General features: G+C 34.7%; 2 protein-coding genes across 2 annotated transcripts in view; one reads left to right on the plus strand and one right to left on the minus strand.

Moving 5' to 3' along the window:
• The window catches only part of GABRR3 (gamma-aminobutyric acid type A receptor subunit rho3), a 135256-nt gene that overhangs the window by 38847 nt on the left and 76961 nt on the right, over positions 1-19448 (plus strand). The window lies entirely within an intron of this gene.
• Positions 15692-16615, minus strand: LOC108540757 (olfactory receptor 5AC1). Its single transcript, XM_017889936.1, has one exon. It carries the CDS (start codon positions 16613-16615, stop codon positions 15692-15694), a length of 924 nt encoding a protein of 307 aa, XP_017745425.1.

Below are 19448 nucleotides of genomic sequence, written 5' to 3' on the forward strand. Positions count from 1 at the left end.
AAAAAAAAAAAAGATAACCACTCATGAGATGAGGAGTTTAAAATAAGTATTATGCCTTTCCCTCCTATATATCTTAGAGAAGATTTATGAAAAATATGAGATGTGTGTAAAATATTAGGGAGTGAACAAAATGTATCAAGACCAAATAAAGCAACATCATAGGGGATTGTTTAAATGTGCAATGGTCTAGAATACGTGTCATACATTTTTTATTATGTTATTTTTCTTCTCTCTGTTCTCTTGTTGAAAGTTGCAGAAAGACAAAAAAAAAAAACCTGTCATGATTTCTTCTTAAACTTGACAGACCAAACTGCAGCTATACCGATTTTAAACATTGTTTGGCTTTCTTATTTCTTGGAAGTATTTCTCAAGTGGTTCATTTTTGAAACTTTGGAAAAAGTCACACTGGTGACTCAAGGGATTGAGATGGTTTCTGAAACCAATAATAAGAAGAAGAAACTTGAAAGTACGAATATTACAGATTGGGAACTGGTCATTTGCAAATGTATTTTGGGAGTCAGTGGACTAATGCCATCAATTCACATTACAATTGGGTGAGGATTCTGACATTGACATCACAACTGAGTGAGGAGTCCTGACACTAATGGAGTTCAGGAAGAAAGAAGAAACTGATCATCTCCGGCTGACAAGAATCTGATGTGAATTAGGATTAATAAGTGTTGAAAGTCTTCTTCATATAAATTAATCAAAACCCTGTATAACTGAAATCTTGACATAGTCTCTCATTGTCAGCCCAGTACTCATTTAGAGAAAATGTTTTGAGGACTGATGGAAAGGCCTACTTACTAATAATGCCCATTACTCCTCATAAGAGAGTTGGAAAGTTATTTAGTGAAAATACTATCTAATTTCCTGCCACCAAATTTCTGCAAATTTCCCTTGGGTCATTTCTTGTAATCACAAATGACTACCATTCTCAAAGCAACTTGTTAAGTTTTTTTCCATAGGAACAGACATGATCACTTTCAAGGCTGGTGTGACAGACAGCTTGACCTCAGGCTGCATTTCATGTCGTCATAGTCACCTTCATCCTTAGTCCCTAAAAGTTTTCAATGGGCTTACATGGAAGGGGAAGCTCTCTTGTGCCAGCATCTCCTCCTCAGTAGAACCACCTGGTTTCCCTGGGTCAGCCTGTTCTCATTCATTTACCCACCTTAGATATTGACCCAAGGTCTCTACAAGGGGAAATTAACTGCCCCCAAAAAATTTGTTTCAGTATTCTCTGAACCATTTAAGACATAAGTAAAAACCCAGCTTCCTAGTTCATCAAACTAGGAAAGAGTAGGTTTTATCTTCTTTATCCCCAACTTACTTTAATTCCCTTTACTGAGTACATGATAATTTATCATCTTTAATGCTTCACGAATTAGTTAATAAAATGAAACTACACACAGTATTGACAACTAAACAGATAACTGTGAAATCTGGTAGCAGTTAATTTGTCCTAAAGAAGTGTTTATATTTGCGAATTTTCAACTGTTCCATCTGTCTTCCCTGCCTACATTTAGTGCTCATTTCATATTACCCTGAACAGAAACAGTGGTTGCTTATTTGTTTATGGTGATCAGTCCTCTGTGATTGCACTGTGATATCCAACATAAACATGTTGGCAAGCTAATGATATCTTTGTGTATTGTTCAGGATGAATCAATATTTATCTCACGTATAGAAGACATGAATCAATCTTGCTGCAGAATCCAAATATGACATTGTTTGAAGATTCAAGTTTTATGAGAAGATTGGCAAGTTTTACTTCTTTAGCCTTAGCTTGGGCTTTAATATTATACTGACATTAGGTTTTGCTTATCCATAAGCAAATAAGAACTCCAATAAGAACGTTAACATAATATTGATTTAGTATTGCCTCTTTGTTAACAGTGCCTGATGTATTTAACATTATACAGGCAGGACAGGTGCAGTGGTTCACGCCTGTAATCTTAGCACTTTGGGAGGCTAAGGCAGGTGTATCAATTGAGGTCAGGAGTTCCAGACAAGCCTGGCCAATCTGGTGAATCCCCACCTCTACTAAAATTACAAAAATTAGCCGGGTATGGTGGCTCACGTCTGTAGTCCCAGCTACTCAGGAAGCTGAGGCAGGAGAATCACTTAAACCTGGGAGGCAGAGGTTGCAGTGAGTCAAGATCACACCATTGCACTCCAGCCTGGGTGACAGAAGAAGACCCCGTCTTAAAAAAACAAAAACAAAAACAAAACACACACACACATGCATTATGCTGGCAAAGTAGAATTTCTGTGGAATAAAAGCTAGATTCACAAATAGTCAAGTAGTCTGTAGAAGTCTATCAAGAGAGCAACAGAATTTCAACATCATTTTAATCCTGCAAAGAATAAATGCTCAGGTACGATAGCCTAGCCATCGGGTTTAACAATAGCATGGATCATAGTTGACAAAGATGTGAAAAAAAAAAAAAAAAAAAAAAAAAACAGGACCTGACACAATTTCTCTCCAGATAATCAAGCAGGTAAGGAGGTCTTTGTGGTCCCTGTATTGCTTTAAAGAATCTTTATTAAAATATGAAGATCTCTGAAGGTCAAAATTATTCCAACCATTATTACCTTTTGGGAGAAAATAGTCATTTGTATCCCAAGCTTTTTAAATGGATTTGATTCACCTCCATACTATGTTTCTAATCCAGAGATTTTAAAATGATGGACTCAGTAGATATTTAGTTTTGTATCTGATTTTATTAAAAAGTAAATAATGGTGGCTCTTAAAATCAAATTAACTATTTGTATCCATATGGTTTCCATAAGATAATGGAGACTGGCAAAATTGAAATCTCTCCACGCATTCTTAAATTAAAAAAACAAAAAGCAAAAACTTTACTGATGAACAAGAACAATATATCCCTCCAAAACACCTTTAGTGTAACTAAAAGAGAGAATAGTATACGCTTCCATTTACAGATAAGGAGTAAATTATGCCCAAACATCTACTCTGGAGACTGGACCAGACTAAAGAGGAGATAGAGCCTACAGAAAAAAAGAAGAGAAGAACTAAAGCCTCAGAGTAGCAGAACCCAAAAATCACTCTCAGAAACAGGAAGTTACATTCTAAGTGAAGGGAATACGGAAAACTTGATAGGAAAGAGCAAAGGCTATGAGCTGTCAAAAGAAAGAGACGTGGGAGTATGCAGGAGAAGAATAAGCAGTCTCTGTGAAAGCTCAACCTCTGTGAAAGGGGGAACACAGAAGAGGGAGAAACCCTTCTTAGGCTTGGGAATAAAAGAAAAAAAAGGAAATTAAGTGTCCCAAATAAACAAAAGACAATCACAAAATCTGAAGACACTTTTAAATTTTCTCCAAGAAAGGTCCCCAAAATTTGAAACGTTCATTTCACTATAGAAGAAATATGTGACAAACCAAAACCAAAATAAAACAAAAGCAAACAAAATTTAGTAAACTATCCAAACCACTCATACATGTCTATTTATAAATGTAATTGATGATCCTGAACAATTTTATATTTTAAATTGCTAGAAAGCAAATGAGAACACCCATGGTAAGTGTTAAAAGAAAAAAATAAAATATAAAATAAAAAAACCCAATACATTTCTTTCTGCTTAGGAATATTGTTCCTCCTAAAAACATCCACAGAGCAGGGATAATTGTAACACAGGACACAAACTAAAATTGAACATCTTATACAAGCAGATATTTTTAAAATAAAACCTCAAATCAAAACTTCTAAAATGGAGAACAGATATAAGCTAAAAGATTAAAACATAGATGTGAAAAAGTTCAGGAAATAATTAAAGAAGACAAAACTATTCTAAGAAATAAAAGCAATTATTAGGTGCCAAGGAAAACTAGATTTGACTGAAACATATAGAAAGAAATTGAATGTAGTAGCCACTTTCCAAAGACGGTTCCTACAAACTACATCTCCTGGTGTTTATGTTTTGAGAGCCCCAATGGGGTTCTCAATGACTCTCTTTAAACAATATATTGTTATAGTTATTAATAATATATTATTAATATTTTTATAAGTTGTAACACAATTATAACCATGTTACAATTATGTCCTGCTCCACGGGTGTTTTATGTGGCAGAAGCTATGTTGTGCCAGTCCAAGCTTAAGAAGTTGCTTCCACTAGCCTTTTGTGGAGCTCTGAGCCTTCATCTAAAGTTAGGTTATCCTACCAGATAAATCACATGGAGAGAGAAAGGTTCTGAAACTATACGTAGGGAAAGAGGGGCTCAAAAATCTTAACCTCTTAGCTAAGCCCAGTCTTCTAGCCATCTTCACCAATGTACCAGATTTGCAAATGAGTCATCTCTGAAAATCCAGACCAATTGCGACCTCAGGTGACTACAGACCATCTGACGACTGCCCTGCTGACCCTGGTCAACCCATAGAATTGTGACAGATAATAATTAGATTGCTGATGAAACACTAAATTTTGGTCCTTTTTAATGCATAAATAAATAACAGAAACATTAAGAAAGTTCAGCAAAGTTTCAGGATACAAGATTAATGTGCATAAATCAGTAGCTCTGCTATATACCAACAGCAACCAAGCTGAGAATCAAATCAAGAACTTGGCATATAAGGGACATACCTTAATGTAATAAAAGCCATCCACGACAAACCCACAGCCAACATTATACCGAATAGGGAAAAGTTGAAAGCATTCCCCTTGAGAACTGGAAGAAGACAAGGATGCCCACTTTCACCACTTCTATTCAATATAGTACTGGAAGTCCTAGCCAGAACCATCACACAAGAGAAAGAAATAAAGGGCATACAAATTAGTAAAGAGGAAGTCAAACTGTTGCTGTTTGCTGATGATACAATCATATGCTTAGAAAACCTTGAAGATTCATCCAAAAAGCTCTTAGAACTGGTAAATGCATTAAACAAAGTTTCAGGATACAAAATTAATGTACACAAATCAGTAGCTCTGCTATATGCCAACAGTGACCAAACAGGGAATCAAATCAAGAACTCAACCCCTTTCACAATCGCTGCAAAAAAATAAAATAAAATACTTAGGAATACACCTAACGAAGTATGTAAAAGGCCTCTACAAGGAAAGCTTCAAAACACTGATGAAAGAAATCATAGATCACACAAACAAATGAAAACATATCCCATGCTCATGGATGTGTAGAATCAATATCATGAAAATACCACACTACCAAAAGCAATCTACAAATTCAATGCAATTCCCATCAAAATACCATCATCATTCTTCACAAAACCAGAAAAACAACCCTAAAATGTATATGGAGCCAAGAAAGAGCTTGCATACCCAAAGCAAAAGGAACAAACCTAGAGGCATCACATGACCCAACTTCAAACTATACTATAAGGCTATAGCCACCAAAACAGTATGGTACTGGTATAAAAATAAGCACAAAGACCAACAAAATGAAATGGAGAACCCAGAAATAAAGCCACATACTTAGGCCCATTGATCTTCAACAAAGCAAAGAAAAACAAAAGGTGGGGAAAGGACACCCTATTCAACAAATGGTACTGGGATAATTGGCTAGTCACATGTAGAAGATTGAAACTGGATCCTCACCTCTTGCCTAAAATAAAGTCAAGATGGATCAAAGACTTAAATCTAAGACCTAAAACTATAGAAATTCTAGAAGATAACATCAGAAAAATCCTTCTAGACATTGACATAAGCAAAAATTTCATGACCAATAACCCAAAAGCAAATGCAACAAAAACAAACATAAATAGATGGAACATAATTCAACTAAAAAACTTCTACACAGCAAAAGAAATAATCAGCAGCCTAAACAGACAACCCACAGAGTGGGAGAAAATTTTCACAAATTTGCATCCAACAAAAGACTAATAACCCAAATCTACAATGAACTCTAACAAATAAGCAAGAAAAGAAAACAAATAATCCCATCAAAAGTAGGCTAAGGATATGAGTAGCTCATTTTCAAAGGAAGATATACAAATAACTAACAAACATAAGAAAAACTGCCCAACATCACTAGTTATCAGGGAAATGCAAATTAAAACCACATTGTGATACCACATTACTCCGGCAAGAATGGCCATAATTTAAAAATCAAAAAATATTAGATGTTGGCATGGATGTGGTGAAAAGGGAAAACTTATGCACTGCTGGTGGAATTGTAAACTAGTGCAACCACTATGGAAAACAGTATGGAGATTCCTTAAAGAACTAAAAGTCAATCTACCATTTGATCCAGCAACCTCACTACTGCATATCTATCCAGAGGAAAAAAAGTCGTTATGTGAAAAAGACACTTGCACACACATTTATAGCAGCACAATTAGCAATTGCAAAAATATAGAACTAGCCCAAATGCCCATCAATCAAGGAATAGATAAAGAAAATGTATACTATTGAATACTGCTCAACCATGAAAAGGGGAAAAAAATGATGGCATTTTCAGCAACCTGAATGGAGTTGGAGACCATTATTCTAAGTGAAGTAACTCAGGAATGGAAAGCCAAACATTGTATGTTCTTATTTAAAAGTGAGAACTAAGCTATGAGGATGCCAAGGCATAAGAATGATACAATGGACTTAAGGGACTCAGGTGGAAGGGTGGGAGGGGAGTGAAGGATAAAAGACTACAAATTGGGTGCAGTGTACACTGCTCCAGTGATGGGTGCATCAAAATCTCAGACATCACCACTAAAGAACTTAACAATGTAACCAAATACCACCTGTTCCCCCAATATCTATTGAAATAAAAATAGAAATACCTACAAATTAGCTCAAATGTTAATTTTTGTATACATGATGAGGTAAAATTATGATATTAACTGATGAGTCAACAGGAAGATTCACGTTATCATGTCATTCAATATGCCAGTCCCTGAAGTGACAATGCTGTCTAGGCAAGTAAGAATTATCAGAACACAAATATTCCTAAGTGAACCAACCACTTCTAGAATTACTTTCCCCTTAACAACAGTTGCTTTCTGTATTCTGGTAGACTTAAAACAATTAAAATGTGAAAAAATGTAATCATCTTCTGGGACCTAAGTGCAACAACTTCATGTTCTGCCTCAGTGCCACCAATTCTAGCAAGTTATGTTTTATTCTCCCCCATTATCTCCATGTAAGAGTTGAGCAATACTCTTTCACTTCTTTTCCCTGCACCACTTCTATGCCTGTACTTAGTTCTTTTCCAGCACTTTTAATCTCTATTACAGTCACTATTTTTATAAATCTATTTCCTCCCCAAGGCTGAACTCCTTGGAAATAAAAATTGTGGTTAAATGTATCGTAACTTTTCTTCAGTAATTGCATGGATGATTAACTAAATTAACAAATTAACATAAATAACAAAATTAAGCTCAAAGAGGCAAGGGATCACTTTTGGGATGGTCTTAGAAGAGATAGAATTCATGCTGCATTGTAATTGTAATGGACACAATTTAGAAATTATAAAGATGAAGGATTTTCCTTGATGAAGAAAGGAAGAATAGGAGCCAAGTTATAGAAACTAGTAAATTACATATTTAATGCAGGTATGAAGAATTTGCTTGATTACTTTATGAATCTTCATGCTACACTAAAAAATGCAGACTCTTTGGATAGCCAAAAAGAAGTATTAGAAGATTTTAGGCAGAGATAAGTGACAAAAAATGGTGTCTTATACTTCCGTTTCCCTCCGTGAAAAAGTAATGCCTATGGGACTTGCACTTCCACTGTAAACAATAGGAGAATGGACAGAATACAGAAAGCAACTGTTGTTTTCAGATAGTGTACAAAAGGCAGAAGAGAACTGCTGTGATGCCTGAGAATATATGAAGTGAACCTTATAATTGCCTAAGATTTCTGCCTGGAGACAATTTCCAGACTGTGTCTTAAGTAAGAGGAACAGAAACAGAACTGACAATCTTGCTGACAGGAGGAGATGATGACTGCAGTTAAGAGAAGTTGTTGTAGCTAGAATTTACAAAAGTACCAAAAAAGAGAAAACTATGCAAACAAAGCAATACATAAGTCTGCATAAAGGTACGCATAAGGTTTTGTCTAAACATCGATCTTCCTATGAATAAAACTTCAGTGGGAAAGCAAACAACTGGGGGCGAAAACAGTAACCCAGTATCTGTAAGTTAAAAAGTTCAAGTAGGTAACGCCGGTATGAATTTTTCGTGTTGCCAATAATCAGAGCTTAGAGACGCCCTTGAATACATGGGGCATTCATTAGACACCCCAGAAAGACTAAGCCTAAGTAACGGAGCTAAATTAGCTCTAAAGATAATACAAAACTCACCAAATAAAACCTGAAAACAATCTAAAAGGGGTAAGTTTACATGCAAAAATGTAACTGTCTGCCAGAATAATTTCCAAATGTATAATGTCAAAACTCCAATTAAAAATTTCTAGACAACTTAGAGGCAGAAAACCATGATACATAATCAGAAGAAAATGCAATCAATAGAAAGACCCTAAACTGGCAGAAATGATGAATTGACAGGCAACCATATTAAAACAGCTATTATAAAACAATGTAATAAAAATAAGCATAATAAGAGAAATAGAAAACATAAGGAAGAATCAAATGGAATTTCTAGAGATGAAAAAGGCCATATTTTAATTAAAATTTTACTGGATAGGGTTAAGAGAAGGTTAGCCTCTACAGAAACAAAAAAGGATTAGTGAACTTGAAAAAATGGCAATATAAACAATCTAACATGAAGCATAAAGAGATTTGTAGAAGTTTGAAAATAGATTAATAGAGTCTCATTGTTGGTCAATATCAAGTTGTACAACATACATGAAATTCATATTCCAGAAGGAAAGTAATGGACAAAAATATTGCTGAAGAAATAATGGCCAAAAATTTTGCAAATTTTAAAACTAAAATTAGGAGATCAAAGATCAATGAACTCCAAACAACATAAGCACAAATAAAACTACACCAAGGCACATCATAATTAAATTTCTGAAAGATAAAATATGAAAAATATCCAGAAAAAACACACATCTTAAACAGAAAATAAAATAATGGATTTCTTGTCAGAAACTTTCCAAGCCAAAACAACAGAATAACAAAATAAAACTGCTGACAGCAAAAGGAACTGTAGACCTAGAAGACTTTCCTCAGTGAAAATATCTTTCAAAAATAAAAGGGAAAATAATTGAAAGCAGATGGAAATTTGAGTTTACACAAAGAAATGAAGAAAAAAATGGGTAAATATGTGAATATTTTTCTGTTTGTAATGTCTTTCTAAATAAATGACTCCTTAAAGCGCAAGTAATACCAGTTGTGAAAATCATAACATGTAGAAATTAAATATGTGACAAAAATAATAAAAAGACAAAAAGGACAGAAGTATATATAAAGTATATATAAAGAAGAAGTATATATAAAGTATATATAAAGTCCTTACATTATACATAGGAAGAAATGTTTTTTGAAGGCAGACTGCGAAAAATTGACTATATATTTTAAACAGAGAGCAACTATTAAAAAAGAGGTTTAACTAGTAAGCTAAAAGTAGAAATAAAATTGAATGCTAAAAAATCAATAATACAAAAGAATACAAGAAAGAATAAGATGGAACAAAGACAGGTGAAACACATTTTTAAAAAGAATTTCAAGAATTGCATGAGATATGTATCAGTTTTCTCAGTCTGTCATTAAAAAATACCATAGACTGGGTGTCTTAAACAACAGAAATTAATTTTCTCAGCTTGAAGGCTGTAAGTTCTTGGGATTGGGATTCTGGTAAGGGCTCTCTTCCTGGCTTGCAGACGATGCATTCTCACTGTGTCCTCACAGGGCAGAGAGAAAGAGAGTAAACTTCAGTATATTATCTTATAAGGACACGAATCCTATAAGGAGAACCCTACTCTCATGACCTCACCTAAACCTCATTGCCTCTCAAAGGCTCTACCGCCAAATACTATCAAATTGGAATTTAGGACTTCAACATACAAAAGTGTTGGGGGCATACAAGTAATTTAATTTTCTTTAGATTTCTTCTTTCCCCATAGGTTATTTAGAAGTGTGCTCATTAATTTCTGAATAGATGGAGATTTTCCAAATATCTGTCTGTTATTGATTTCTGATTTAATTCCATTGTTGTCAGAGAACACACTTTGTATTATTTCAATCCTTTAAAATCTACTGGGATTATTTAATGGCCAATTTTGTAGTCTATATTGTGAATGTACCATGTGCACTTCAAAGAATCTGCTTTATTATTGGGTGAGTTGTTCAGTGTAAAGGTCTTACACAGAGAAAACATTTTGAATTGAATGAAAATAGAAACACATATATAAAATATACAATACAGGTAAAGTGGCACCTAAATGGAAATGTATAGCTTTAACTGTTTATATGAAAAAAGGAAAAAGGTCTAAAGTCATTTATCTACATTTACTCTCTAAGAAGTTAAAAAGTGGAAAAGCGAATTAAGCCCTGAGTAAGGTAAAGGAAGGAAATAATAAATAAATAAGTCAATAAAATGGAATAAAACAATTGAAAAAATTAATAAACTAAAAGCTATTTCTTTGAAAAGGTCAAAATAATGATGAGCCTCTTACTAGAATAATTATTTTAAAAGAGGAAAATAAACTACCAATGCCAGGAATGAAAGAGGGACATCATCAAGGATACTACAAACATTAAAAAAGGGAATATTTTATACTAAAATATTACAATAATTTAACCATCTAGCTGAAATATACAAATTCTCATAATAAAACAAATAGCTGCTGGCAAATTTTAACAAATACTTACGGAAAAAATAGTCATCCTACACAAACTTTTTAAGAAAATGAAGGAGTAGAGAACACTTTTACTCAAACTCCAGAAACATCTCATATCAAAACCAGACAAAGACAACAGTAAAGAAATTTTGATATACCTCACGATCTCAAATTTAGATATCCCTAGTAAAACATTAATAAATAATATACCACCACATATAAAATAATAATACATTATGACCAAGTCAGATTTATCTCAGGAAAGCAAGTTTTCTTAATATTTAAAATAAATCAAAATATTTCTTCATTTCAACAGAAAACAAGGAGAAAATCAAATTTTAATCCACCAGATAAGACTGGGAAGGTTCTTATACACTACCCTTATTCTGTCCATTGTATATATTTACTTCTACATTCTTCAACCAAGATCTTATCCTTTATTTCTGGAGTAAGTGGCTACAGATTTTCAAAATGCATCTTGTCCTTCAATTCTGGATCTTCTGTTGATGAACCAGGTAGCATGTTTTGCTTTAGCAGGGGAATAATTACAAGGTTCAGATTATTCAGTACTAAGAACTAGTATCTCCTTGGGGCATCCTGTATTCAGTCCCACTGGCAGGGCTGAAACCTGGTCATGAATATGAAGCACTCCCCTGGAGCCATCATCAGTGGATGTTCCTATATCTCTTTTCATTTAATCAATGATTTTTGTTGACTGGCCTCAGGTTTTTAAAAACATGTATTTGACATTGCTCATAACACAATAGTTATCTCAGGTTTATTCCATATGATGCTATTATAGTGGATACATGTTATTATACATTTGTCCAAACGCATAGAACGTACAAAACCAAGAGTGAGCCCTAATGCAAAGTGTAAACTTTGGGTGCCTATGGTATGTCAACATAGGCTCATCAGCTGAAATGAATGTGCTACTCTGTTGGGGGTGCTGATAATGCAGGATGCTGTGCATGTGTCCAGGCAGGAGGAATACGGGAAATCTCTGTACCTTCTTCTCAATTTTGCTGTAAACCTAAAACTGCTCCTTTAAAAAGTAAAACAAACAATAAATAATAAAATAAAACAAAATTATTTACTGTGTGTCCATGGAGGGCGCTATTTCCACTAAGGCCTAATAACAGGCCTACACTTGTCTTTCAAAAAGGCTTTTCATTGCTGCCCATCAAGTAATTAAAAATTCCAGATTCCAGATGGTGTCATTGTTTGGTAAGTTGATGTTTGCCAGGGACTCCAGCTGTACAGACACCTTTAAAATCATTTGGACTTTAGGATGATGGATGATGTGGTTCTAGAAAGATTTTCTGGAACATAGATTGTAAGTCTCAAAGTTCATGGTTTTTCCTGACTTCATTAAAACTCAGATTTCTTTCGAGTAACTCAATTTGGGGCTTCATAAAATGTTCAAGTGCAATAAATACACTCACCAACATGCAGATAGTCCTCTTCTTAACCATCAGAGCTGCAAAGATAGCAATTTATTCTGTTGTTTGTAGAATGTCTATTGTGATTCTAATCAAAATTACTCCCTAAAATCTTACAGATTGTGCAAGGCCCTATAGCTTAATGAGGTTGATTGGCCACTTTGGGTTAGTCATATGTGTCACCACAGTTCTTAAGACTTTAATTTCTTAATTCCTCTGAGAGATAAATTATAATATTATCAATGTAATAAACTAATTTTCTCTTATAAGAATCAAGTCTAGATCTTATCTAACCAAAGTACATATCTATACTGGAAAATTAATTATCTTAAATAGGTATTGGAGGCTTTACCAAAAGAAAGCAAATTGTTTTAGTTTCTTCTGAAACTGGAATGAAAATAAAAATCCTTGGCCAGCTCTGTGGTAGCCAGTCACCTTTTAGTTTGCTATACTTCTTAAATGACTTTTACCATTCATGGCACAGAGAAGATCATCAGGAGAATGATCTTATTTAGTCCTCAGTAGTCTATGGTTAGTCTTCATGAGCTGTCTTTTTCCTTAGAGACCAGACAGGACTTTTATATAATTAGTTGATGGGAATTAATATTCCTGTTTCTACTATCTTTTTAATCAAAGCAGAAAGTTGCCATTGTCCTCCTGAGATCTGGTTTTGCTTAATTCTCACTTCAGAGGAAAATTTGCACAATTCTAAATGTTCTCATTTGTATGTCAAATTAGAAATGGGTACAGACATGCTCAATTAATATCTGATTAGAAACCAGCAGGCAGTGGCAAATCTCTCTATTCACACAGCATCAAATCCAATAAGACACTTATGTAGAGGTGACATTTCTACAGGTCATTCTTACTTTCATATTTTCCAATTTGTAACTTAATATAACTCTGTTACCTACTATGACAGCATCACATTATCTTCAAAGTTTTATCTTGGTCCTTAATATTGCACTCTCTGCCTCTTGCTAGTATCTCAATATGTTGTGTTCCAGCTTCTGGTAATCCCCTGGAAACTCTGTTCACCACCCCAAAGCTATTCAAGTTAGCCCAAGTGTACATCTTTAGATTTCTTTGCTGAAATTTTGCAAGTAGATTTTAACTTTTTAAAAATTCTATTGCCTTAACAGAGGTATCGTCTGCACCTTGCTTACCCACTTTATTTTCCCATACTCTTTGGCATATCCCAAACAGGAGTAAATAGAACAAACTTGAAGAGTTCTTTCGGTGAGGCAAGTGTGGTTGTCCAAAGTACCAAGAGTTTTCCACCTCCCAGCCAGTAGCAATTCACCACCATATTTTACACAGCACCTTCATCAATTTATTTCCTTTTCATACTTTCATTAGCCATCAAAATAATTTCGTGTAGTGAGACCATTTTTGATCATTTCTTTCCTTTTAAATATTACATACCTTTCTTCTATCATCGAGATCCAAGAGTAGCAACTTGCTAACATACTTGTCATGGTTGTCTGTATAGTATTATATTCTAATAAAAGGAAGATTATGTAAGGGTACCAAGCATCATGAACTGTCCTTATCACTGCATTTATCATAGTTTGTGTTAAAGGCATTTTCCATTAAGAGTAATTATAATCATGAGGTCAGGAGATCGAGACCATCCTGGCTAACGTGGTGAAACTCCTTCTCTACTAAAAATAAAAAAAAAAAATTAGCCGGGCGCAGTGGCGGGTGCCTGTAGTCCCAGCTACTTGGGAGGCTGAGGCAGGAGAATGGCGTGAACCTGGGAGGTGGAGCTTGCAGTGAGCCGAGATGGCACCACTGCACTCCAGCCTGGATGACAGAGCAAGATTCTGTCTCAAAAAAAAAAAAGGGGGGGGTAATTATATATTTTATTCACAATCAACCTAAAGTGTCTGCATTAGAATATTTCTACTATCTCTGCAGGGATCCTTCATCTACCATTAAGGGAAAGAATTGGGCAGGCAAGCGTGTTGGATTTTTACTTTAACTATTGTGAATCATAATTGGAAATGAGAAATGTATACTGAAGTTTATATAGGTTGGCCATATAATTCCATTCAAACTGAATGGATTCCTTACCTTTGAAATGTTACTTCCTTGAACATACAGCCTGAGCATCCAGACTAACAAAACCTCATCAGGTTTCTAGTGTTTATCCGTTGGCAAAATGCTTCGATTATTTAACAGTACCTCCTAGTTTCTATGGTCATCTGGCCTTGTCCTCACACCTTTTGAAAAGTCAGTGGTCACACTAAGTGACTTCTAGTTGACCAGTAAATATAATCTCTTCCAGATTTCCAGCAAAACATGTTATGGCTTGTCTTCTACTTTCATATATTCCTCACCTCTTGTAAATCAAGTCTATTTCTTTGTGTTCTCCTGTTAGAATTTCCATTGTGCTACTATCACTAATAACAATCAAGCAATGTTTCCAGCCATTTTCCATTTGCTTTTTTATTAATTCATTTTGCTTAATTGTAGAGTTTTGAAGTTATATCATCTAAATTCCATTGATGAGATTGTCCCCCAAAATTTGCCTCAAAAAATTTTCACTACCACAAACCAAGGATAAGTTAGCAGCCATCCCAGCACTAAAGTCTCAAAAGATTTTCCCTACCCATCCTTCTGTATGAGCGTCATTTATTCACTGGACCCCTGTAGTAGATTTCAAGTGTACAATGACAATCAAACTCACCCAGTGTTTATTTAGCCATGTTTATTACCTAAGTTGATTTAGCTTTAAGCAAGAATACCAAATAATGCATAGCAGCAGCATTACAGAGGCCTTGGATACCCAGATACAACTGCCCAAGTTTCAATAACTGAATGCAAACTGAAATAAGTACAGCTCAAATTAGCACAAGAAAAGTGCAGGGTCTAGTATCTCTCAGCTTAAGTAACTTGCTTGTCACCTAGCCCCTGGAAGTATGTTTGCCTCACCTCCATTTTTCAGTATAGCTGCATTCCATAAAATATAGGTTAAATAATAAACGATCTTAAAAACTGATACAACATACTTGGGAATATTTTAAATCAGCAATCAGTTCAGACCAATCCCAGCAATATAACCTGCCTGCCTAGATGTCCATTCCTCAGAGGCCTCTCAAAATGGGGGAAACAACTGCAGTTCAACTGCTCCCTTTACTTTTCAAGGTAATATAATAGAATAGCTTGGATTTTGTTAAAATAATCCTGATAAAATTATGTCTTTCTTGTGCAACTATAAATGTTTCTCAGTATTTCTCAGTATAACTGCCAATTACTACCTATAACTTTGGAAGTCCTTAGAAAATAGCTAATTCGCAAAAGCTAAATGCTCAGATTAAAATGCAGCACAGTGTTTCTAAATAAGCTAATTTTGGGTAACATTACTAAACTTTCACTGGATCCATATCCAAGTAAGCACAATACAAAGCTGAGATCCTTTACACAGAGCTCAGGGACCACCCTGACCGCTAGTCCTAATCTACAGGACGTGGGGTTTTCTCAGCAGAATATAAAGAAGAAACAGTTTGAAAGTTGTCTGACAACTATTTATTTCTTCGTGATTCTTCTCAGGGCATCTATAACCTCTTTGTTTCTCAGGCTGTAAATAAAAGGATTTAGTAAAGGAATTATTATTGTGTAAAATAAAGAATACACTTTGTCCTGATCTGCAGCTGATCCAGACCTAGGACCTACATACATGAAGAAGAGAGTGCCGTAGAACAAAGAGACAGAAAGCAGGTGGGCATTGCAAGTGGAGAAGGCTTTGCTTCTACCCTTCTCAGACTTCTTTTTCAGGATGGCAGAGAGAATATAGGAGTAAGAGACGATAAGAGTCATAAAAGTGAAGACTTGTATAAATGCTGAAAAGATGAAAATCAGAAGTATATTAACTGTAGGGTTGGTGCAAGAAATTTTGAACAGCTGTAAAATTTCACAGTAGAAATAATGTATAATAGTGGACCTGCAGAAAGTTAATCTAAATAACAAACCCACATGAATCACTGAATGCAGAAAACCAATAAAATATGAAACACCTATAAACTGAGTACAGAGGCTATTGGACACCACCACTGGATAAAGCAAGGGATTGCATATGGCTACATAGCGGTCATAGGCCATCACTACCAGCAGGAAGCATTCTGTAGTTGCATTGGAACCAAAAAGGTAAAATTGGGTGGCACACTCAGCCAGGGATAGCATATGATTCTTTGATAAAAAATTGATAAGCATCTTAGGAGTCATAGGGAATGAAGTGCATGCACCTGCAAAGGCTAAACTGCCAAGAAATAAGTCCATGGGGGTATGAAGGTGGGGGTTCTTCCAGATGAGAGCCATTAGGCCAAGGCTGCCCACCAGGGTGATGAGGTAGATCACCAGGAACACCAGGAACAGGAGCACCTGCAGCCCTGGATGATCTGTAAGCCCCTGGAGGACAAAGTGAGTCACCAGAGTCTTATTTTCTTCAGCCATGTGTGACCTGGCCAACCACTAAAATGAAAGAAGAGAGAATATAGTAACAAAAGAGTCATAACAATGATGACATTTTACGTGTGACTGATTCCCAAGAGGTGCTCCTTGTTTTACTAGTTTTAAATTTTAACCCTTATTTGTCCACTTTTATTTTGTTTTGTTTCATTATTTTGAGACAGAGTCTTCCTCTGTCACTCAGGCTGCAGTGCAATACTGCAATCATGGCTGACTGCAGCCTCGACCTCCTGGGCTCAGAAATCCTCTCGCGTCAGCTTCCCAAAGTTCTAGGATTACAGGCGTAAGCCACCGCACCTGGCTTACTTCTCTATAATAATATACATTCAAACTTATCCATTATAAAAAGTCTTAAAATCATCATCAATCTAAAGTGACATGTAAACTTAGTGCAAATCCTTTTCAATCTAACAGGGTTTTTTTTAGAACTGCATATACTTATCTTAAAGTTCATATGAAAGAAAAAAGTTGCCATTTTCCCCAAGAAAATAATAAATAGTAAGAATAGTTGAGTACCTTAATTGCTATTGAGCTATAATATAAAGCCATAATGATCAAAATATTAAGATATTGGGATAAGAATAGACAAGAGGATCAGCGCAATAGAATAGAGAGGTCAGAAATATATTTCAATACATAAAGGAATTTGGCATAAAACAAATATATTTCAATACCGAAGGAAAATAATGATTGGTTTAATGAATTATACTGGCACTGTTGGCTATTTGTCTGGAAGTAAACAAGGTTAGGCTCTACCTCCCACCACAAATATTTTCTAAGAAATTTAATGTAACTTAGAGATTGGAGAAATTCTTACTCAAAGAAAGAAAGCCGGAATAAATACATAGCTACTATATAATTGTAATGCATAGCAGAAGAGTATCTATCAGAATCAAAAGACATATAATAAATTAGAAAATGTACTTTATCATGGATATGAAAGATATAGATGTATGTCTATAATAAAAACTTAGATAAGCAAATAGCAAATTATCTAAAAGAAGAATGAGTAAATGATACCAATAAGCAAGTTTACAAATTAACAAGTGAAAATTACCAATAAGTGAAATGAAAAGATGCCCAAATTTTGATGTCATTGATACACACATACACACAAACACCCCTTTCTTTTCATGTATCAGATTAGCAGAAATTAAAATGAATACAATACCCACTAGTAACTGAGGTGAGAAAAGTAATACTTTCATATATTACTGATGCAAACATTTATTGCAACAGTCTTTTTGAAAAGCAATTTTATATACTCTCATTAATTTTATAAAACATATATGTATACCCCTTTGATTTACTTTTTTTTTTTGAGATGCAGTCTCACTCTGTCACCCAGGCTGGAGTGCAGTGGCGTGATCTCGGCTCAGCATGATCTCGGCTCACCGCCACCTCGGCCTCCTGGGTTCAAGTGATTCTCCTGCCTCAGCCTCCTGAGTAGCTGGAATTACAGTCACACACACCACGCCTGGCTAATTTTTGTATTTTTAGAAGAGGTGGGGTTTCTCCATGTTGGTCAGGCTGGTCTCAAACTCCTGACCTCTTGATCCACCTGCCTTGGCCTCCCAAAGTTACGGGATTACAGGCATGAGCCACTATGCCCGGCCTGATTTACCATTTTTCATATATACAGCCTAGAAATAAAAGTACCACTACTCAAATAAAAATAGACAAAAAACTTCCAATGCATTATTGTTCACAGTGACAAAGACCAGACACATCCACAGTGAAATGATTGGATAAATCATAGTACCTTCATACTGTGGAATAAAATTTAGACATTAAAAAAAAAGAGCTGTCTATACCAATTGAATTGAGAATTACCACAATGTGTAGATATGAGAAGAGCAAGATACATACAAGTATAAACAATATAATTTCATTATCGTAAAACAAGAAATGCACTTTTAAATCTCTCTTTGCAGGGAGAAAAATGTGGATAATGGATACTAAATTAGTAGCACTGGTTTATGTGGTGTCGGAGTAGATGCTGGATTAGGGGAAGTGGAGGAGAGAGCAAGAGGGATAAATCAAAATAAGAGTTCCACAAGAAAAACAGCATGTATGTTATTATCTCTTTAACATAAAATTATATAAACATATGTATGTACCTGTGTCTACATACATATATGAAGGTATGTATGAAAGAACAGTCTCTAACATGTAATAGTGGAAAAAAGAATCAAGAACAATACAACTTTGTTGCCTTTTAAAGGAGATGTCTTGTCACTGAAAATTTCAATGTAAAATTAGGGGGTTATAATCTCTAAGTTTTTGTACCTACATATCGCTTAAATGCAGAAATAACATCCAGGCAAATTCTCATGTTATTTTGAATATTATCAATGGAAAAAACTTTCCAGCATTGAGAGTAGATAGACTTTTTTAATACTCCAAAGTTATCTGTAATTATATAAGATAGAGATTCAAATAGAGTAACAGAATTTTTAGAAATTTTAGAANTTTTCATAATTCTATAGTCATGCCTCATAATACTGAGGAAACATAATTTTTTTTTTACTATTAGGAATATTTGAAAAACTGGGTTTGTGTAATTTAAAAATATAAATAAAGGCTATTTTTCTAAGAATCAATAATTAGCATAAGTAACAATTGTAAGATGTGATATTATCTTTACTGAAAATAAACGAAGAAGGAATTCTTTTTAGAATTTTTATTTTTAAATTTATACTCACAGAGAACCCTAGCATATGCAACAGGGCCCAAACCATAAATTAATAATTAAGAACCATAAAACATCTGTGCCCAGAATAAACTGGCCCAATTTTCCTTATAACCTCAAGTAACT

Source organism: Rhinopithecus bieti, unplaced genomic scaffold (genome assembly GCF_001698545.2).
Source record: "Rhinopithecus bieti isolate Rb0 unplaced genomic scaffold, ASM169854v2 scaffold_18644, whole genome shotgun sequence".
In the NCBI taxonomy this organism is placed as follows: Eukaryota; Metazoa; Chordata; class Mammalia; order Primates; family Cercopithecidae; genus Rhinopithecus; species Rhinopithecus bieti.

Coding starts and splice junctions, on each gene's coding strand:
- LOC108540757 (XM_017889936.1), bottom strand. CDS start 16,615: ATGGCTGAAGAAAATAAGACTCTGGTGACTCACTTTGTCCTCCAGGGG.